Raw genomic sequence first — 23,481 nt, forward strand, 5'->3', positions numbered from 1 at the left:
TTTGTGTTCCTGTCTATAAAAATCATATTAACTATGCATAACCTCTATCATGGCCTCCTACAGAAATGTTTAGCCATTTTGTTTTAATATAACAGTTATTCTTGAGAAATATGCGTTTTATTATATGAAAATCAGCCTTTTAGCTTAGTGGATATAAGCAAATGATCTTAATTATGAGGAATACCAGTAAATGAACCAATTAGATTTCATTGAAAGTTAATTATACATGAGTAGCTAGCAAATCCAGTACATTTACCAATGTGTTTTTATTCTAATTTCTTTGAATTAAAGATAAATGTCTTGATTAATAAATGGTTTCTAGATCGATAGATAAGACTTTATTGATCACGAAGGGAAATTGATGATAAGCATTTTAGCTGGTAGGACGCTGAGCTAATACAAGCTAATATAATTTCTATTCACTCAAACTAAGCTGTATCAGTAACTATTGAAGTTGTTGTAATAGTAGAGAACACTAGAGGAATTCAGTCATGGTCTTGGGGGTGTGTCTGCAGTTTCTAGATCTCTAGAAAACAGCAGCATCAAACAGAGCCAGACAAAGCTCTAAAACTGGCCCAGTTTAGTCAATTATGACCTGATTGACATTGTTAAAAGATGAGCTTAAATGATAACTGTTGTTGATATTCATTACATACATACTGTACTGTAGTACAGTAATTCCTTATTGTAAAGAAGATGTCTAAGAGTTTTGCAAAGCAGCAGACTTTCATTATATAGCCATTCAAAAGTAAAAGAATGAAAAATCACCTAATCAGTCATCCCTAACATCCCAAAAATATATGGATTAGTTTTCAGTATCTCACTCTTTTACTCTTTGCATCTGACTGAAAGTGATTTATGTGGTGAAGAAAATAATGACCACCATCATTCTATTTATAAATTATTTTCTCCGGAAGGCAATGTTTGCTTGTGAAAATGGGGTTGAAACCTTGTCTCTGTCTTTGTGAAGATCATGTACAGTATGCTGCAGGACCACAAATACAAAATGTAAAGAGACACTTCCTCAAGAGTGTAAAAATTCACCTGCATGTGATGTTTTTCCCTCATGCTCCTGATATTTTTGAATTACTTTTGCATTAAATATTTATCAAGATCAGACCAAGGAGTTCCCACAGTGAGCCCATGACACTTTTCATATTGTGTTGCTGAAATAAACTGTTTTCACACTTCTCCTGAAAGTTGCTAGCCTCAAGAGGTGAAATTGTTTGTAGGACAGTAGTTGTAATGGAAACAAGTGAAATATTCTGTGAAATGTTGGAGAACTTTACCCCAGGAAGCACCAAAATTTAAAAAATATATATCAGGACCTGGGTGACACAGTGGCACAGTGGTTTGCAAGTCTGCCTCATAGCACTGGGGCCCTGGTTTCAGTTCCAGACCTTAGGGTACTATTTATGTAGAGTTTGTATGTTTTCCACATTTTCAAGTGGGTTTCCTCTGGGTGCTCCAGTTTCCTCCAACAGTCCAAAGACATACGTTCATTGGATTCTAGGAAAATTACCCCTGATTGTGAGTGTGTGTGTCAGTGTTTGTATCTGTGTGTGCTCTGCAATGGATCTGGAATCCTATCTGCCTCATCCCTGTTGCTTGCTGAGATAGGGTCCGGGTTTGATTTGGATAGAGTATTTAACAAATGGATGGATAAAATGTATCCTGCTTCAGAAGTCAGATAGAAGAGAAAACGATTAATATATAGGTAAAATAAACAACAAGACAGGACAGAAAAGAATAAAAAATAATGCATATCGGTGACAGTTATTTATGCATCAGGAAATTGGCTATTAAGACATTTAGAGTTGGCATTCAGGTTTGTCTGAATTACCTCCAAGCTTTTACCTGCTGTGTTTCAGGTGTATTTATGTACAGTATGTATAATTCCAAATATGCTACAATGTGTTAAAAAAACAGAATATACTGTGTTACATTTTTTCATGTTCATTTCCTAATGCTGTTCAGGAGCAGTCAGAGATGTTCCAGGTCCTGCTCTAATGGAGGGTTATTTTATGAAATGCAAAAAAGAAGTGTTTATTAGTAAACTGTAAAATAAATTAAAAAAACCCAAATGTTTCAGGTCCAATATTAAAGGCTTACAGCTGTCCACTTATTTTTTTTAGGAACTTCTACTACATCACTATGCTGAGAGACCCAGTATCCCGATACTTAAGTGAATGGAAGCACGTCCAGAGAGGGGCTACGTGGAAGACTTCTCTGCACATGTGTGATGGAAGGTCCCCCACACAGGATGAGCTGCCCACCTGCTACATAGGGGATGACTGGTCTGGAGTGACGCTGCTGGAATTCATGGATTGTGCCTACAACCTAGCCAACAACCGACAGGTCCGCATGCTGGCAGACCTCAGCCTGGTGGGGTGCTACAACCTCTCGTCCATGAACGAGAGTGAGCGGAATGACATTCTGCTGCGTAGCGCCAAAAACAACCTCAAAAACATGGCCTTCTTTGGGCTGACGGAGTACCAGCGCAAGACGCAGTACCTCTTCGAGAGGACATTCAACCTGCAGTTCATCTCGCCCTTCACGCAGATCAACAGCACCCGGGCCGCCAACGTCGATATCAGTGAGGCCACACGGAGACGCATAGAGGAGCTGAACTTCCTGGACATGCAGCTGTACGAGTATGCCAAGGACCTTTTCCTGCAGCGCTTCCAGTTCACCCGGCAGCGGGAGCACCAGGAGGAGAGGCAGAAAAGGAGAGAGGAACGCCGACTGCTCCGGGAACAGAAAGCATTCCTCTCAAGGCAGCAGGAGGAAGAGGAGGTCACCACAGAAGACTACACCAGTCAAGTAGCTAGGTGGTGATGGAATTTACCTAAAAAACTTGATTGGATTAGAGTTTTTTTTTTTAGTTTAAGTGTGACATTTTACTGAGTTTCATCATTTGAGATATAAATAATAAAACTGCCAAGTCTTTGAGCCACACAGCTTACCCTGCCTTGGAGTGCTCTTTTGCTGTCTTAAACTTTAAAATGGATGTATTTCTTTTCTTCTTAATCCTTCCCCATGCTTTCTATTGTGATTATTTACAGTACTTAATATGTATATTGTGGGGACTGCGTGTGGAGAGTACAGTAAATGAAGCTTAAAAGCAAATTTACCAAGTTCCAGCAGAGGGTACGGATTATCATTGTTAGAGATTCAAGGACTCTGGGTGAAGACAGATCAGCATGTGAGCAATTCCTTTGACAGCATAGCACTAACTCAATATTTAATTTTAAAAAATCTGTGTATGTGACTTCAGTGCATTTAAGAAGTGTAATTACTGTATGAATGAGTGTGATGTCACACAAGTAGTATTGCTGATAAATACAATTTGACTTTAAAGTTTTTTGTAGATGAAAGATGATTGGATCAGCAGTACAGTACTATGGCAGATGATACCATAGTTCCCTTGCATCCTTTAATACAGTATCTCTACTGGAGCCCTTGAAAATCACGTTTTTCAAAACAAAAATACACATTTTCTTACTTTATGATATAATAGGAAAGAAAATGTTAAGACAAGTGACATCTAGAGAGTGTAAAAAAATACGTACACAAGGAGAAAATTATATTTCGCCAAACTAAGATAGTAATATTCTGTAATATCCTTAAACAAAAAAATAATTAGGTGGTGTAGTAGTTCCATGATAAGTTATGAATAAATGTTTTGGAATTTAAAAGAGCCCTCGTATTTGCTGTTTTTTAACTTTTTTTTTTATTCCCCCCTCCCCAAAATAACCACCTCACGCCAGCCTCCCTCATAGGAACCCCTCTGTACTGTACTGTACGTTTCTAGCTGAGGACCTCTAAAATATGGTCAAACAGCTACAGTATGATGGAAGCCCCTGTGTCAGCAGCAGCACTCCAATCCTCCACAGTCCTCCCACTGGCAATACGGATCTTAAAAGTCAAAAGTTCCACATAAATAATGTCACAACCAACAAGGATCCAGTGATCCTAAAATATGGTCAAACAGCTAGTAGGAAATTCATGAAGTCACAGTGTTGTTCAGCAAAGGTTAGAAATTTGATTAAATTTGTTACAAAAAAGCCATTTTCCAGACAACACCCAAGAAGAAGTACATCCTTTTGTGCTCTGAATTCAGTCATCCTAAGGAAGGTTTTATAATCTGAGTATAACCCCTGCCACTTTCTATTATTACCATAAAAGGGTGTTGAGAAGTGATTGCTGTACCTGTACAGTATACAGTATGCATTATACAAGGATTTTTCTTCACATGTCACAATGCCTATTTTTGACAAGGACATCCCCAATTTCCAGTTATCCCCAAAATGTCACATACAACAGATGGCTGTCTCCATACGTTTAGAATGAATCCCAGTTTCTACAGCTGCAATGGAAACACTTGTGCAACAAGGCTTTAACTGTGTCAGCAGCTGTACTGCAAGCCTTCACCTGCTCCCTCACTAACACCACAGATCCTAGCAGGCAGAATTTAAAGATACACGGGGATCCAACTCTGCCAGGAAAGGGGACGCAGAGGTCACCAACACTGTGCCAGAGTCATACTGTAACAGCAGTGAGGCAGCTCTATTGATCCCCCTTTAAAATGCACAGAATGGAGACATTATCCAGCAAGATTGCTTAATGTAAGCAGAAATTACCCTTACATTTGGAACAATGGACAAATAGGAATTTAACCATTTCTGGATGCTCCCCAAGCATGTGTATAAATGTGCTCACAAACCGCCTCCCCCACCTCCCCGAAATGAAACGTATTCAATGAACTAGAGAACTCTCTTCATGAAATGCCATCCGCAAGGGGTCAAATACAGTCTGCATCTGCAGATGCTTATAAGAAATCCAGTTAAGAGTAAAGATCTGGAATCAGAATCAGAACAAAAGATGAAGTTCATGCTAACTTTGGAAATCCAATGGTGTCCAGTGCCTGAGAAAATATACAAACAGTGTGTATCTTGTTCCAGGGCTTACAGCTGTCTAATTGTTTCTACTACATCACCATGCTGAGTATATCATGAAACGTAATCCTGCCCACTGTGTTTGCTTTATTCAGACCCTGCACAATTCCACAGAACACAAATGTCGTCTATCATAATAAGTTATACTCTGTATTTAGATTTTAGAAGAAGGTACTTTCAATAAAAGGCCACTAGGGGTTTTCCCAAATAGATGATATCAATGAGCTACTGTAACAATTTGATTGCATATATGTTTGTCTTTAAGATTTTTGTATGCTTTTCTTGGTCATAAACACTATTATAAAGTCAAATCATGAACAGTACAGGTATTAGACTTAGGAACCCTTTACTGTATTGCAACAACAGTCCTGATCAGATTCATTAATTACCCAGCCCCTTTATAATGTGTCAGTTTTAAGAATTTAAAATCTAGTACATTTTCTAACATCTTGGGAGTTGTTGTTTTTTTAACCACCATCTGTCTGTATTAAAATATGAAGTCAATCATGGACATATATGAAACAGCAAAGGAAGATTGCCCAGTCAAGCAAATCAGTCTGAGTTTTATTCCATTCAGTATAAAACTGATGACATCAGGTTTTCACATCTCAAAAAGAAAAATCTTACATTTTAAAAATTGTTGCATTTTTAATCTATTGAGTTTGTTGACATGTCAGAACAACAGAAAATCTCTTTATTTTAAAGTAAAACTCTTAAGAATTTATTGGCATGAATAATGTATCTGAAGTTTCACGGTTGAAGAAATATTTCAACTTGGGTTTTCTTCACCCTGTTAACAGTGAATTCACCCTGGGTATCAGCATACTATATATCCCAGGGCTCAAAGTTAATTAATTGTGATTTATACATTCCCTCAAAAAAATATTTTTAAACATTCTTTACATATTACTTATTGAATTGATTTTTTTTAAAAAGGAATATTTTCAACCAAAATGTAGCCTTTATTTTGTTTTGTGCTTTTGTTGTACTAATACATAAAGTAGAATTCCAAAAAATAGCAAACTCAGCAAATATTTCAATTCAAGGTTGCCTGTATCATCCTGAGCTGTTCTATGTTTCATCCTGTGAAAGGGCTTAAGAACAAATGGAACAAAAATCCTCTCTGAAAAAGAGATGCCTTGTATAAAGTTGTTCTCTTATAACTTTAATGAATAAAAAGACCATATAAACCCTGTAAAACTACCATTTGATAAAAAATGTACCTGTATGATCTCTGTTAATTTTGCCTTTAAACATGATTGATAACAATAACAATAATAATAATAAATAAATATTGATTTATTTTAAGTACAGTAGGTAGCTGGGTGAGCATGCGTAGGCTACAAAGTAACGAATAAAGGTTTATTCCATGCTGAAAAGAAAAGAGACACAACGTTTCGGCTGTAGAGCCTTCTTCCCAACACCTTTTTTTCTTATATTTCTTATCTTTTCAGCATAGAATAAACCTTTACTTGTTCCTTAATTATTTTATCTTAATGTCCTATTGGGTTCATTCATTATATGGTATATTCTATATCTTTTATGAATAAATGAGCCTTGATACAGTATGCAAAGATACCTTGAAGCACAGGAAAACTGTAGCAAAACAAATTCACACTTTACACAAAGACCTATTTGAACCTATGTTTCTATAGTTTATTTATTAATTATAACAAAGGCATCTAGAAACAAATGTTATCTGAAACTAAGCAGGAGAGAAACAATCATAACCTTAATACTTCTAAAGGAATGTATCTAGTGGAATACTGTGAACTAATTTTGACATTTCGAATAACCTGTGATAATTAAAGATAATTAAAAATCATTCAGAAATAAAAATATAAACAAAGCTCTGTGCTCCAGTGACTGGCCACACACTTTGTATTATTGTTTTTGAGGGGTGATGGAATTATTGTTTATAATAGTTCAAACAAGCTCCACTATCTCCAGTTAATTCATTTTGAATATCAACTAATCAGTCCAGATCAGGTGTCTCCTGCAAGAGAGTATCATTTTGAGAATATATGGTAAAGTAGGAGTCTCCTGGTGGGCCTTGTATCTGCTTATTTTTCTTCCAACCTGAGTACTCAATTAAACAATTAGCCTACTTTTTCCATTAATTATACATATACAGGCTATTACCTAGGGTTTTCTTACAGTTAACAGTTAATGACTCAAAATACTCAATTAAATGTATTGTTACTTCTAAAGAATCAGAGCCAACTTACAAGTATTATACTTAAGTGGTTAATTAAAGAATTACACAATCTATGAACTGAACTGAGAGCTCAGGTTTGAACAAAATTGAGATGATACTAGACCCTCCGATAACTTACAATCCTGATCTGAAGGTTTTTTTTTTAACTCACCTATTATGATATTTTACATTGTAAAAACATATATTACAAACACGGTTTCTGTATAAATTGAAATATAAGAAACTGAGTGTACAATTACCTTTTGTGTCTGTAAATAAAGCTGCACAGTGAATATGTAAAGAACAAAAAGATTTATGGAAAAGTAAATGTAACTTTGTGATCAGGGGTAATTTGTAACTATGGAGCTTTCACTAATCATGTGCCCATTTTCATTATATTAATTTTACCTACTGTGGTAAAAAAAAAAATCTCAATGCCTTTTCAGTGTTTATACTGTTAGTATGCACGCAAAAAATAAATTGGCTAAAATTGAGCAATATTTAAAATGCTAAATATCACATTCCTCAAGTGCTCAATATTCTCACCATCACAGACTTCTCTTTTGCTTATCGAAAACGTGGCTGTAGTGTCTCTGAGGAATAAACCACTACTTTGCAATCCGAAGGACCAATTATACTTACTTTGCGCAATAGGACATTTGAATGAAAAGAGGAAAATCAGAAAAAACGCCTACAGTTCTGTTATTAATAATGACTATGGTCTTTGGCTGTTAAAGTACTGTTTTAATGTATAAAATTGTATGTTCCCACTTAAATTATTGCAATGTAAAAAAAGGGAGTCTTGATGCCATTTGACGTTGCTAATTTTATCAGTGTCTTTATTTCTGTTAGATCTGCAAATGCTGATTGAATACTATTAAAAAAGTTAGAAATAAATGACTAAAAGAAATAGACTGACTGTCTCTTTTAATTTGCATCCATTTAAATTGTGATAAGCCTGTCTTCACATTTGATAAGAAATACTCAGGCAGTTTGAGGAAATAAAATGTAAAATTGATTTTAAAACCTTTGCATGGCCACTACAGGCAAGCATCTACAGGTCTTGTTATTTGTAATTAACAAATAGGTCTTGCCTAGTTGTAATTAATTGTAAACTTAAAAACATGTAGTAATTGTAGTAGTAGCTGCCTCTTTGCTGATCACGGACCATATAACCTTAGTTTAGTATATTCTAAAGCTGTAAGGTAGTTCAGACTGTGTCTATTCTTGCCAGCTCTATCATTATAGAAGCAACACTTCTGACTTTGGAAAGACAATACAATACAAAAATACAGAAGGAAGAATGTTTTCTATCCCCACTCATTGTTAGAGTATTTTTAATGTCTTACTGTCATCTGCAGTGTTTGTGCCAAATGTGGCAAAAAGTGCCAAAAGTTAAAAAATAGAAATGCTTCTTAGTTGTTAAATCTACAGTAAGTAACTATTTAGCAATAAGAAAAGGAAATTCACTTTTGACTGGTCAGCAACTCACCTCCCTGTTTTCCCTTTCTTCAGATAATGAAAAAAAGAGAGGAAGAAAATTGACACACTCCAATAAATAAATAAGCTGTAAGAAATATTGTGTATACCTTTAAAAAGTGCAGCCACTGTTGTATGATTCAAGACATTGAATCACTGGTCTGTAACACCTTCCTACACATTTTGTAGACAGGATAGGCAGCTTCTTTATCTGCCTGGAGTTCTTTAAATTTTACTGAAGATGTGAAAAAATATAAACTTATTCTTTTGCTTTTTTATAAAAAAAAAGCATTTTAAAGCATATATGCATAAATGTATAGTGCACATTACTGTAATAGTTTTCAGATGTATTGGTAGTATATTTCCTGTGTAACTGTTCCTTATTCTTCAGTGCAGGTGGCTTTAGGGGCATTTCAATTGGCAACCATGTCTCCTTTCAGATCCTAACATAATATTTCAATTGGATCTACTGTATGTGGTTTAATGTAGACATATTCAGAATTTTACATGCAGGCAATAAAAATTGTAAACTATAAATACAAAATACAAAACACTAAACCAGAAGAGGGTATTTATCAAAAATACTTTGATGTTTACATAGACATGTTCTAGACATTGTGGGGAAGTTATTAAAAAGCAAACAAAATGCTAGGATATTTAAGAGCATACAGTAGCATTAAAATCAATAGATGTGCTAAAATGTTATGTTAAAATTGTATAATGCACAACTCATTTAGGTTATTATAATTTTGGTCACCAAACTTTATTGTGGAAACGATATACAGTAGCTGCTCTGAAATAGAGTCCAGAGAAGAGCAACCACATACATTTCAGGTCTTAAAGGTTTAAGTGATACTGACAGGCTGAAGGAACTTTTTAGTCTTGAACAGAGAAGACTATGTGGGTCTTGATACAAGTATTCACAATCTTTAAAGGTAACCCAATGGACTTCTACAGAATGAACAGTGAAACACAAACCAGAGGACACAGGTTGAAACTATATGTACAGTAAGAATATTTAAAACCAAGAATAGCTTTTTGCATAAAGGGTTGAGGGAGTATGGAACAAGCTATCCATCCATGTTGTTGAAGCCAAAACCCTAGCGTCTTTCATGAAACAGCTGGATGAAATCCTTGGATCACTTACTGTAACTACTACGAAATGGGCTATATAGGCCAATTGGTCTCCTCTTATTTGTAAACTTTTGTAAGTTCATATCAATTCTTATCTTCTGTGTCCTTTTTTTTTCTGTGTCCCTTTGAATTTTTTAAGAAATTGTGATTTTTCCACTAAAACATTTATATTTATTAACAGATTATAAGTAATTCAAGGCAAATTGTAGTTGAACACCACTGAATATCCAGTTTCCACAAAATTAAAAATTGTTTTGACATGACATGATATTTTACAAAAGGTCTACAATTCTGCCTTAGCTGTCATATTTACATCTGTTTTCTTAGGGCACAGTTTTTATGCTTTATGGATGGATCCTTGTCATAAGTTCCCCGTTTTGAACTTTTCGCACTTGAAAAGTCAGATTCAAATCAAAGGTGAAGTTTTGCTTTGGCTGAAAGAATTGAATGTTTTCATTCTTGAACTGAGAAGACTATGAAGACTACTGTATGTGGGGACATAAGCCATGTATTCAAAAAGATCAAACACATTGCCAAAGACAAACCAGGGGACTTTAGCAGAATGAACAGTGAAACAAGAACCAGCTTACACACTTGGAAAATACATACAAAAGGTATTTAAAACTGAGAAAAAGATTATTCTCACAAAGGGTAAAGTATACAGTGCCTTGCGAAAGTATTCGGCCCCCTTGAACTTTTCAACCTTTTGCCACATTTCAGGCTTCAAACATAAAGATATAAATTTTTTATTTTATGTGAAGAATCACCAACAAGTGGGACACAATTGTGAAGTGGAACGAAATCTATTGGATTTTTGAAACTTTTTTAACTAATAAAAAAATGAAAAGTGGGGCGTGCAAAATTATTCGGCCCCCTTGCGTTAGTACTTTGTAGAGCCACCTTTTGCTGCGATTACAGCTGCAAGTCGCTTGGGGTATGTCTCTATCAGTTTTGCACATCGAGAGACTGAAATTCTTGCCCATTCTTCCTTGCAAAACAGCTCGAGCTCAGTGAGGTTGGATGGAGAGCGTTTGTGAACAGCAGTTTTCAGCTCTTTCCACAGATTCTCGATTGGATTCAGGTCTGGACTTTGACTTGGCCATTCAAACACCTGGATACGTTTATTTGTGAACCATTCCTTTGTAGATTTTGCTGTATGTTTGGGATCATTGTCTTGTTGGAAGATAAATCTCCGTCCCAGTTTCAGGTCTTTTGCAGACTCCAACAGGTTTTCATCCAGAATGGTCCTGTATTTGGCTGCATCCATCTTCCCCTCAATTTTAACCATCTTCCCTGTCCCTGCTGAAGAAAAGCAGGCCCAAACCATGATGCTGCCACCACCATGTTTGACAGTGGGGATGGTGTGTTGAGGGTGATGAGCTGTGTTGCTTTTACGCCAAACATATCGTTTTGCATTGTGACCAAAAAGTTCGATTTTGGTTTCATCTGACCAGAGCACCTTCTTCCACATGTTTGGGGTGTCTCCCAGGTGGCTTGTGGCAAACTTTAGACGAGACTTTTTATGGATATCTTTGAGAAATGGCTTTCTTCTTGCCACTCTTCCATAAAGGCCAGATTTGTGCAGTGTAAGACTGATTGTTGTCCTATGGACAGACTCTCCCACCTCAGCTGTAGTTCTCTGCAGTTCATCCAGAGTGATCATGGGCCTCTTGGCTGCATCTCTGATCAGTCTTCTCCTTGTCTGAGCTGAAAGTTTAGAGGGACGGCCAGGTCTTGGTAGATTTGCAGTGGTCTGATACTCCTTCCATTTCAAGATGATCGCTTGCACAGTGCTCCTTGGGATGTTTGAAGCTTGGGAAATCTTTTTGTATCCAAATCCGGCTTTAAACTTCTCCACAACAGTATTACGGACCTGCCTGGTGTGTTCCTTGGTCTTCATGATGCTCTCTGCGCTTTCAACAGAACCTTGAGACTATCACAGAGCAGGTGCATTTATACAGAGACTTGATTACACACAGGTGGATTCTATTTATCACCATCAGTCATTTAGGACAACATTGGATCATTCAGAGATCCTCGCTGAACTTCTGGAGTGAGTTTGCTGCACTGAAAGTAAAGGGGCCGAATAATTTTGCACGCCCCACTTTTCATTTTTTTATTAGTTAAAAAAGTTTCAAAAATCCAATAGATTTCGTTCCACTTCACAATTGTGTCCCACTTGTTGGTGATTCTTCACATAAAATAAAAAATTTATATCTTTATGTTTGAAGCCTGAAATGTGGCAAAAGGTTGAAAAGTTCAAGGGGGCCGAATACTTTCGCAAGGCACTGTACAGCACAGTACTCAGCCATATTGTTAAAACTGATGCCTGGCGTGAACCCAGCTGAAGAAATAGCTGGATGAGATCCTTTTATCATTTACCTACTAACTAGCGAACTGGTTAATTAGGCTGAACATCCACCTCTCTTTTGTAATTATTATGTTCTTACTTGGGCAGCACAGTGGCACAGTGGTTAGCTTTGCTGTCTCGCAGCAGTGTGGGACCCTGTGTTCACTTCCTAATCTAGAGATATACTGTACCAACTACTGTATCTGCACGGAGTGTACTATATAAATTATCCCTGTGTGTGCATATGTTTCCTCCAGGTGCTCCAGTTTCCTCCCATATTCCATCCAGATCCTACACATGCTGGAGGTTTATAAAATTTTGGGAAAACTGGCTCTAGTCTGAGAGTGTGTTAGTGTCTGTGTGTGACCTGCAATGGACAAGCATCTCATCCAGGGTCTATCCTGCCATGCACCCATTGCACCCATTGCTTGTTAAGTTCCAGGTCCCCCATGACCCTGAGCTAGAAAATGGATGAATAGGTGTTCTTACTTTTGAAATGAATCACTGAATGCAGAAACCTCTTTTACCTCTGCAAGAGGTAACTAGAAGAGATGCATGCAGAGATGTGGACAAATGGCAAATATTTATACTTACGAATGCAGAAGTGCCTGATTACAATTTGACCTTGTCCTGAACCACTACTGACCAACGTTGTTTGCTACAGTTTGGATTTTTTTTGTTACTTTTGTTACCCCTACTGTTTTCCCCTTCCATTCACTAAAGTTATTTCAGTCCTTTCAATTCCATCAGGATGCCGAATCACATTCTGTATTGCTCATTCTGTAGAGCTGTATTAACGCACAACTCATTAAGCAGAGGGTTCACCACTCTTCCCTGCAAGAGTCAATAATCAATGTTAGCATTTCTGTAACACAGTACTGTATATTGTATTTTGTGTTGTGTAAATGACTCATGGAATGATTCCTTCAGCGCACAACAAAAGATGATTACACATCCTGGGTTCAACCGCATGAGTACTCTTATTCTCATGCATGTGTTCTAGAGAATTTATCCAGCCGTTTGGAACCAAACAACATTTTATGAGAAACAGTCCATGATTTCTTGCTGGCTTGACAGCAGATAAACTGAGTGACATTGAGTGGAAGTAGGACGTACTGAGCTGCAGGCATCTCTTATACTGTATGTTACTCCCCACTCCCTTTCAGAGGGCTGCAGCTCTTGAATTCATTACATCTCTATTAAAGTGTGCTGTATTGAGTTAGAGATTGACTAAAGTATAATTGTATTGTTGTGCCATGTATTTGCTTTAAACATTGGTTTTGATTTTGTTAATCTAAAGTCACACATTATAGCAAACATAAAATCGGCACAAAATCAACAGCTATATTTATAATAACGTTTCTTAACCATTTGTAGAGATATCCTTAAGATTTTTACTGTCATTGCTTGCCGGATTAGGCTCTGACTCTTCATGACTCTTTAAGTGGATAAAACATTTAGAAAATAGATGAATGGATGTTACAGTTCTAGAATCTAGAACCAGGGTATCATGAGAACACATACTATAAGTATGAACATACTGTATTACTGGATGTTCACAAGGAAGACTCATGTCTCTTTTATCATCCCTGTTCATATGCATTCTATAAATGTTTTGAAATCTTAAATCTTTTTTACTCCTCTACTGAATAAATAATATTTTGATGAATTTGCATAGCATACAGTAATTAAAAAAAAAACTTTTGTATTGCATCCTTTTAATATCAGTTCAATTGAAAGCGTTTTAAGGACACTAAATGCAATAAACTCTTTCATTGCATGTAAATTCCTACAGAAATCCCTTTTGGTAATTGTTCTTCAGTGAGCTGTTATGAAATGTGGATGAATGAGGTTACAGCAGATCTATCTGCAGTGTTGGATTAGGGTTTTGTGCTGAAAAACTACGAGATAGGTCTGGAAATGCTATGATTCCATGAAAACTGGATCCTCATTATTGTTTTTTGTAATCCCTTTGTTTTTTTAAAAAAAAGATATCTCATGCACTTCTCAAGTTTTGTTTCTCTGTTGTTAACTTCCAGGTATACAGGAGATTCTTTTTGTGTTGTTGGCTGAAGTCCAAAGAGGAAGATGTTCAATTTAAAACCCAGAAGGATTACACATGGGTCAGCCCTCTTTACAGTAAGTCACTCATTAAAACAGAAGTGCCTGACCTGCAGATCCTGCTTGTTCAGAAGGTACTTCACAAATGCATTTAACTGGTAAAACAATAAACAAAGAAAAAGAAAACAAGACCTGTACCCTGCAGATAAAGCGATAAAAAGCATCCTAGCACCAAGATTGCACAGAAGCACTGCGTTTAAATCATCAAAAATCCCCTTTTCACCTCAGCAATTGTTACAATTGCTCAGATGCCATCAAAAGCAGATGTGTTCCTTCAAGTAAAGGAATAAAAAAAGAGTGAGTTAAATATGCCATGATTTTATACTGAGAATGACAGCTCCTGTTAGCTTCTGTCCATCATGTCGGTTGTAAAAAAATAGTTTTTCATTGGATTTCAGAGGACTATCAATACCAATTACAGTGTACTCATCTGAGAGGACCTGGCGGCTTTCTATTTGTGTTGCCCGTTTCGTCTACAGATTGTGCTGCCCATTTCTCCTTCACAATGGTTACTGCTGAGGGAATTAAATAAAAGTTTGTATTATATCTTGTTGGCTATGTATTTCTGTACTTATATTTTACTATGTCTCAGGATGTCTTGTCTCAAAAGATAATATAGCCACATGGTGTCTTTACGCATAGCTGGCATAGTTCTCAGGGAAATGACCAAGTGACCCTTCCTGGAACAATTGGTCTAATCAGCAGAAGGGGCTGCTTATTACCCAAGCCAGCAGTAAAGAAAATATATGTAATGGTCAGCTTTCTAGAATGACCATATATAGCCACAATGCAAGCACAGAGTCATGTGGGAGTGTATCTTGTATCGTTTGTTTCACTGTATAAAAGAGCATTGTAAGCATTGTCTTTGGAGTCTTGTGTACAAGAGCAAGACTCCCATATGCATATGAAATAAAAATGACTTTCAACACACAAACTCTCGGCTGATGCCCTTCGTTTGGCACAATACTGTTACACTGAGCTATGAGCTATGTCTATGCATGGGAGGATTGGACTCAAATCCCTACCTCATTTGTGCACAGTAGAGTCGCAACATTTTTGAAGGTGCACTGCAGAGAACTGTTGTGAATAGCTAAATTCACATATAACAACCAAATTCAACCCTATACCCTTGCACAATATAGGACAGCATAGTGTGTATGACAAAAAGACATAAGTAACCCTCCCTAATATGATAATTAAAGTATTAACAGTTACAACAAACGTATAGTAATCAGCTAAAATAACATGAATTCCTCCTCTGTGACCAGTGGATGCCTGCACTTTCAGTCTCTGCCTTCCCTGCTCTGTGATTAGGATGGCCCACTGTAATGAAAAGGGAAATAAAACAGAGAGTATGTACTGTAAAGCCATCTCCAGCCTATCATTCTCCACTCCTCCGACACAGAATGGGGGGTGTTGTTACAGTACAAAAACTAGACCACGCTGAGATGTGGATGTCAGGTAGTGTTTAACTGGGCAGGGGGCAGGGAGAGGCTCACTTCCTGGAGCCTCTCACGATCCTAGTCTGTGGTGCATTTAATTTGAAAGTTACACTTGGCAAGCTTCCATCCTGTTCTGCATTGCTTCCATCCAAGACCCTGTTGGCCCGACCAAATCCTGAATAAGTGAATTTCCAAATGTAAATTTTGTTGAGACATTACTATATTACAGTTAAATTGAATTACATTGTGCATATACACTTTGGGATTTTGGCCAAGAATGCTTTTTATCTCATAAGAACCAAAGAAAGTTTACAAATGAGAGGAGCCCTTTAAACCTATATACCACATTTGTTAGCTCTGTATGACATTTACTGCCCTGGAATGTAACAGGTTTGTCTTCTCTTGGCTGTTTCCCATTCAGGTGTATCTTTTTTAAAACATAATGACTAAAAATGTACACAATATTTCAAATGAGACATTCATTCAATCCAGTGGATTTCATAGTCTATAAATCGGAAAATTCTCCCATAAAAACGAATTATTTTGCACATAAATTCTCAATTCAATTATAAAGTGAAGAATTATAAATACAATTCAAATGCATTTGATGCTCTATGGCACAAACCTAACAGTCTACCTTTAGAATACTTTTAATTCATTAAGGTTTTGTTCCAATATCCGATACATATCTCTTGATATAGAGAGCTACTCTTCCCCCCTCTTATATTATTGCTATATCTCCACAACAGTGTGCATCCACTGATGTATCTCTGTCATTTCTAGTTACAGTATGTATACTGTACTGTATATCTGCAAAATCTGTTACAACATAATTGCCTGCTAATGTGGCAGCTTCAGCCTCATCTTACATGCTCCTAATACTCTTAGCATTTAGGTAAACGCACTGAATGATTTGGTGCTTTGTTTTATTTTTTCCCTTTTGGTTTTCCGCTTTGCCCTTATCAAAAATCTGTTAAAGAACAGCACAATTGCAAGCCAACAAGGGTAATCAAATTGTATTTTACAAATCTCCCTATAGTCCTTCTATAATAAAAGAACAAAACACACCTCACTGTTCACAATATAAAAAGCAAATGGCAGTTGACTTTGGCATTTAATTTTCACACAGATGGTGTGCTGAGCTGCTTAACAATTGGACTGGGTAATCATCCAAAGAGAAATGAAATAAAATAATGTACAAAGACTATTTTTTTGTGTTCACACTATTTGGTTATTCTGTTGTGTGGCTGTATTCATGCAACAGTCATATAGACAAAAACTGTTTTACAGCTTTAGAAAATGAATCATGAAAGTAAACTCATGAAAGGCAAGATGGATCAACAACATTCTGAGGGAGATCATTTTCTCCAAATGATAGCTACAGTACAAGTTTAAGGTAGCAAACATAGAAGGGCCAATATTTCACTCCATTGAAATATACAATAAATTTGGGAAAAACAGCTTGGTTAAAAATCAAAATTAAAAAAAGCAACACATTTTGTATGAAAGCTAAAATCAGTAAATATCATACCATTTCATGTTCAACGACCAGCATGTAACTTTTTTAAACTCCACAATTCTCTCACCTGAACTGGACTTTTCAATGGCTCAATGGACAGCAACCACCATGAGACTTAAAAAATATTTTTATCTTTTTGAGCAGTTATAATTTACCTAAAATCACAGTAGCATTTCTTTGTGGAAATCCAGAAAGCTATTTAGGGGTGTCTATTACTAGGATAGATGTACCTTATGCATACAATAAGAAGGACAATTGGTGCTTTACTTACTGTATGTAATTGTGACTGGCATAATTTTTTGCTTCACACTGGAGAATTCATAAGCTTGGCATCATTTGATGGCATGAGTATTTTTAAACAAACACTAGGGTACAGTATGACAGTTTCAGACGGAAGGATGTCTGAAAAAATAGGGAACATTTGAGCACTACAGTATAAACTGTGTAGACAGAACATAGACAAACACCAGTTTCCAGAAGTTTATGGTTAATTGTATACGGTATACAGTGTACTGGTTAAATGTATTATTTATTTTTAACCCATGTAAGTGTAGTACATGTAGTTGTGAAAAGCTTAGAGCTTTAGAAAGTCACAAGGCTGTAGTCCTCTAAATGTCATAGATTTGCCAGCTATTTAACGGTCCCACTTAAGAGGAATCACCACCTTCACTACTACTTACAAATATATCTGCAGATGTAAGTCATATTTTTCATACTCCTTGCTTTCTCAATGCAATGACTCAGTCTCACCTGTTTGCAAGATCACTGGGGAATTAATAGAAAATTACATTAAATGTCAAATTGACTGTACTCAGTTCCTCTTTCAGCTGGAGACTGTTTGACATGATGTGGGTTTAGATGTCACTTATTTCTAACTCAAACCATCTCAAATCAGAGATCCCCTTTCACTCTAAAAGAAAAAAAATAATTCCTCAATAATTTTTTTAACCATTGTAACAGAGGAATATTTCTTATTATCCTTTATAGCGGAATTGTGATATTCCCACTAATTACCTTATTATATCAAATATTGGGATTTACTGTATATTGTTACAGTTTTAGGTGACTGAGAAGTGTCTCTTAGGTTTTAAAGTTTGTGACACTCGGAAGAGTAACACTTCTAGCTTCAAAGCATAGATGATTTTTGCTGAGGTCTGAAAGGTCCCTTCAGCAAAAACAATTGTAAAGTTTAGCTTGGTATACCTAGGTAAGTTGTGGGTTAATAATTGTCAATCAGGAGTACAGGAGTACAGTAACACACAATATAAGATTAGATTAAGGGAACAACAACAAGAAACAGGGAAGGAAGAGAGGAATAGGATAGGAGTGGGAACTTGAAGCTTGCACCAGGCGACAGCCCCTACTTCATGATCATCCAAACAAAACCTGAATGAAGCTAAGTGTTTGAACCTTGCTAGAGAGCTTGTTATTCTGTGTTTTAGGGAACTGTTTTTTTTTTTTTTTGGGGGGGGGGTTAAAACGGTTAGTAACGTCCTTCCTGCTTAGGGTGCATTTTTAGAAAAGGGAGAACAAAGAATTCACGTGCCTCTAATTATACCAACCACCTGGGCATATTCTAGAGAAATCACTTTCAAGTTGGGGGTTATGAATAATTATTTTAGTTATTGACTAAACTGCTCAGTCAATTACTGATATATACTGTACCAGTTTCATAACCCCCCATCTATAACAATACTGTATCTGGTGTGATGCGTCTAAAAAATGCAAGGCTGAATAATAAGCCATGCTATTATTATAACTTTTTGTGTGGAATCTTTTGATACAATACAGCTATAGGCTGCATTTTATTTGTAATCTTGACTACAGAAAAAAGTACTTTATCTGCGATGTCAAAATCTCCTTGAGATGCCTCCTACCTGCGAAGTCTAATCAGGAAAAACAGTGGGAGCAGCTTCTTTTGCTGCTGCAGGATCACAGGTTATGTTTCTGAATAACTTCGTGTTGATTGAGTTGCATTAGAAACCTGTGGGGGCAAATGGAACATTCTGACTTTCTTAAAGGCTCTGGTGGTTTTCATTTGCAGTAGTACTCAGAATCGCTGGCAAAACCAGATTTAAACCAGAAGGCTAAGCCATTCATGCACAGCAGTAATCAATCTCATGTCCAAAGTAATTAAGAAATAAATCAGTGTGGATTTCTTTGCATGAATATCACTGCCTTTCTGTTAAAATTTCCTCCAAACACATACTGTAAAGCAAGTGAGAAAATTAGTCTAAAATGTACCGTACAGTACCTATTAAGAAAATGAGTCAGAAATAAAATGATTGCCAACGTATTTTCCTGAACAACACCGTACTGCATTAGGTTGCCCGAAAGTAATAACTTAAAAATTGGGCAATGTAAAAAGAAATGCAAACTTTACTTCTGTTAAACCACATGGTACAGTTAGATAGCATGTAAAAACAGTTTCAATAATACTGTATATTGAGAATGTTAACCAAAAGGATTTGCAGTATTAAAAACAAAATAAGCTGTCACTACATCATGTCTGAGGAAAACTAAACGCTCACTGTTCTGCTTAAATCACTTTTCAGTGAGTCCAATATGTCAAATCTCGATTTCTTTTTCAATGCCCCCTTCTACTGTACATCTAGTACATTCTGTATTTGAAGACAACTGATAGCAGTGAATAGATGACTACAGTAGGTACAAAAACAGCTGCTTTTTAAATTGAATGTCTTATAGCAGTGTGAAAATATGATCACCACCTTTTACCTGTTTGGGAAGTTTTAAGAAGAGGGATTACTGTCAAATGACAAAGGACTCTGATAGATGGGAGTGTTAGATGATTGTGAGAACAAGTGTGTATTTCTCATCCTGCTAGAATGAGTTGTAGAAATGAAATCAGGTGATTAAGACGTGGTGATTCCAAACAGGGAAACCATAAAATAATTTAAATGTATAGAATTACACACATATACTGTATGGTGCCTTGTGTAAGGCATATGGTGCCTGGGTCTTCTCACCCAGATCCAGTGATGTCCTATTATGTTAAATTACAAATGAAGTGTGCACATTTTAGTGAACAGAATATTTTCAAAATTTGAAAGCTCAAACACCTTGTAGTGGTAGAAGAGGTTAAAAGCCAACAAAAACTGCAGAGAACAATTAATATATTAATTGCAATTACTTACGTTGATTACATAAGTATTCACTCCTTAAGACAATTCTTGGTAGAAGTATCTTTGGTAGCAATCAGAACTGCAAGCCTGCCTTTTTGTAGAAATATCATGCCATCTCTGTGTATTTCCCACTGAGTTGGTAAATCCAAATTGTTGATTTTGGTATGTAAATTGATTGTTCAGTTTCCTATTGCTTTTTTTTTCAGCTTCAAAATTCCCTGTGTTTTTGCTGGTAAGGTTGGTGGACTCCAAACACTGAACTCAGAGCAAGAATTGCTAGGATGTTCACAGCTCTCATTCCCCAAAAACAAACACCTGACCAACAAGAGACACCTGTCAGCTAATTGAACCCATGAAGAGATTCAATCCCATCATCCATTTACTCTGATTGATAAAGGACAATGTTATGACAGTAACATTCCAGAAGAATCAGTCTGCTCTGAGTTAGTTTCATAGCCAACACAAAATTTTGAAGCGCTGAGCAAAACTGTCCCATGTTATTCTATTATGTACCATATAACAGTTATGAATAAGGATTGCGTTGTGGCCTGCATTGATTAATGATGACATTTTTTTATAAAAGTGTTCAATTTAAACAAAATTGTAATATTGAGATAATACGTTATTTCCTGTCCTATGGAAGGCACATTTTCCTACTGTAAACGCAATCTTTATATCCCCTTACAATTTCTAATTAAATGAAAGAAATGCTTTCTTTTTTAAATGGATTACGTGCTTTTAAATGTAAAATTCAGTGTTCTCTTTTTAAGTTAAACAGGCCAGTGATTAATTCATAGTGATTCTAGCTGTTTCACATGCTTCATTTGAGATATTCGTCAAGCCTAAGGTTAAGGTATACAGTACTGTGTTTTCATTGTTGAACATTTTCCCATTTTGGTGATTATTAATTTTTGGGGGTATTAATCAATAAAAAATATCTAAAAATATTTTAATTCATCTGAATGAATTAAAAAAAGCTTCTCCTTAAACAACGATCTTATTACAGCACTGAAAAATATGAAGCCTCACACACCCTGCTCTCATTTCTTGTTCTCTGTAGGCTTATAATTATATATATTCTGACTAACCTTTTTTGTCATCCTCCCCATTGCCTGTTCTCTTCCTTTCAACATCCCACCATCAGGTGGGAACAAATAAGAACATGACTGCAATCCCAGTCAGCCATATCTGGGCTCTTACAGCTGCTCACGCAAACCTGTGGGAAAGTCCTGCTGCGTACATCAGCCCAAGGACAAGTAAGCTAACGTGTTTCAAAGAGGAAGTGGGAAATAGTTTGGATTTACAGTAGGTGTATTACTGTCTGAGGTCAAAACATAATGAAGAGGGAGTTTAACAAAGCCACTGGCCTCAGAAATTGATATTAGAGAAGCGATTTACTTGTTTGCTTACTTGTTTGATTGCCTGGAGTAGGAGAGACAAATTTATTTTCTGAGCACACACACATCTAAACAGAGATGAAAGTTTGATCTCTCACAGCTTAATCATCATTTCGGAGCTCTTGGAAGTTAGTCAGGAAACCCACAACATGTCTTGATTAACTGTAAATGTAGCTAGGGAAGTAAACTTTAAATTGTAGTTTTGAGGACATTTCCAGTATAAATCCAAAGGGAGAGTTCCTAACAATTTGACCCCTTTTATGAATTATGTCTTATTTAATTTAAGGGATACCTACTATAGTGCCAAGAAAAGGTTTGCAAACCCCCAGTACAATAATGGAAATCACAATTTCTTATCATGTTACCCTTGTTTTATCAAAAGTAGTCTTTTGTTAAATAAAGGAAGGGTTTATTTTGTCACAGTTTTTTAGATGTAATGGTGTATGAAATAGAAGAAAACAAATAATTAAGAAACAGTATATGTGAAATAATAACTGAAACCCTAATTATCTGTAGTTAGCACAATTAGAGGGGTAATTAGCTTCAGGTGGTTAAATAATTAGCATGTACCTGTAGCATGTAAACAAGGTGTTTGGGTAGTCTGACTTACATAAATATTATGAAGGTCAGAAATTGCTTGTGATCATTGAAGAAGCAATACATTTCATCACCTGAAGCAGAGCCAAGAGGCAGTCATGCAGAAAGACACACAATCTCATCTGCAACAGAATGACTGAAGAAAATGAAATTTCATATTTTGGATTGGCCAAGTCTAATTCCAGATGTATTGAAAAGCCTATTGAAATATTACAGCAGGAACTGAAGTGAGCTTTTCATGCTAGAAAACCCCCAAATATCACCAACTTGAAATGGTTCTGTAAGGAAAAAAGGGAATTTAGGAATATTTCTTAAAAGCCAATGCAGAAGACTAGTAAACAGTTACAGAAAATGTCTAGTTAAGCCATTTCTACTCAAGGGGTGCCACTAGTTACTGAATCTTAGGGTTTGCTTACTAATTCACACAATTCACATTTCAATTCAATTCAAAATACTTTATTCATTTTTATTCATACTTTATTCATCCTCGGGGAGGCAATTTAAGAATTAAATTGTTAATTTAACATTGATTATACAAATATACATCATGTTAGATATTTAATCTAATCTAAAATATAGGAGAGGACATAGAATATGGACCAACCTAGGGGGTTCACAAACATTTTACTAACAACGCCTGTTTACATAATAATACCTTTTATGTAACAAATGTCAATTAATAATATTCCCTTTTAATAATTTGTTGACAGTCAACACTTTTGTTGGAAAGAGACTACTGCGTGTTGTTAGATGTTAACTTCAATCCACAAAACATTTAATTGTTTACAAAATAGTTAACATACTGGTTTAAAAACACAAAGACAGAACTATTGGATCTAAATAAGTGAGAGACATTCAAATTCAGATCCATCTGCAATCATTCCTTTTAGTGGGGATTCTGAATTAGAGGCATTTTGGTCATAATCCCACAGACAGGAGCTTTGACACCACATGTCTAAATCTATGGTCCCTCTCATTCTGAATAGGATTACTACCACAGCAACACATCATCAGTAGGGTAAAACTAACCTGCTTCACGGTGGTCTATTCCCAATTTGCATTCCCTGAATAATCCAAACTCTTGGAAAGTTCTATAAAATATATTCATCCATCCATTTCCTAAAGCACTTTATCCAAGACAAGG

The 23,481-nt window shown here is 36.1% G+C and overlaps 1 protein-coding gene across 1 annotated transcript in view; it reads left to right on the forward strand.

Moving 5' to 3' along the window:
- Positions 1-8,065, forward strand: part of hs6st3b (heparan sulfate 6-O-sulfotransferase 3b) — a 155,365-nt gene extending 147,300 nt beyond the window's left edge. Inside the window, exon 2 of the mRNA XM_088603850.1 lies at positions 2,136-8,065. Within this exon, the coding sequence (XP_088459976.1) occupies positions 2,136-2,838 (703 nt within the window). The 3' untranslated portion in view covers positions 2,839-8,065. The remainder of the gene's footprint in view (positions 1-2,135) is intronic.
- Positions 8,066-23,481: the final 15,416 nt, after the last annotated feature.

Source organism: Lepisosteus platostomus, chromosome 2, assembly GCF_059453375.1.
Source record: "Lepisosteus platostomus isolate fLepPlt1 chromosome 2, fLepPlt1.hap1, whole genome shotgun sequence".
Taxonomy (NCBI): Eukaryota; Metazoa; Chordata; class Actinopteri; order Semionotiformes; family Lepisosteidae; genus Lepisosteus; species Lepisosteus platostomus.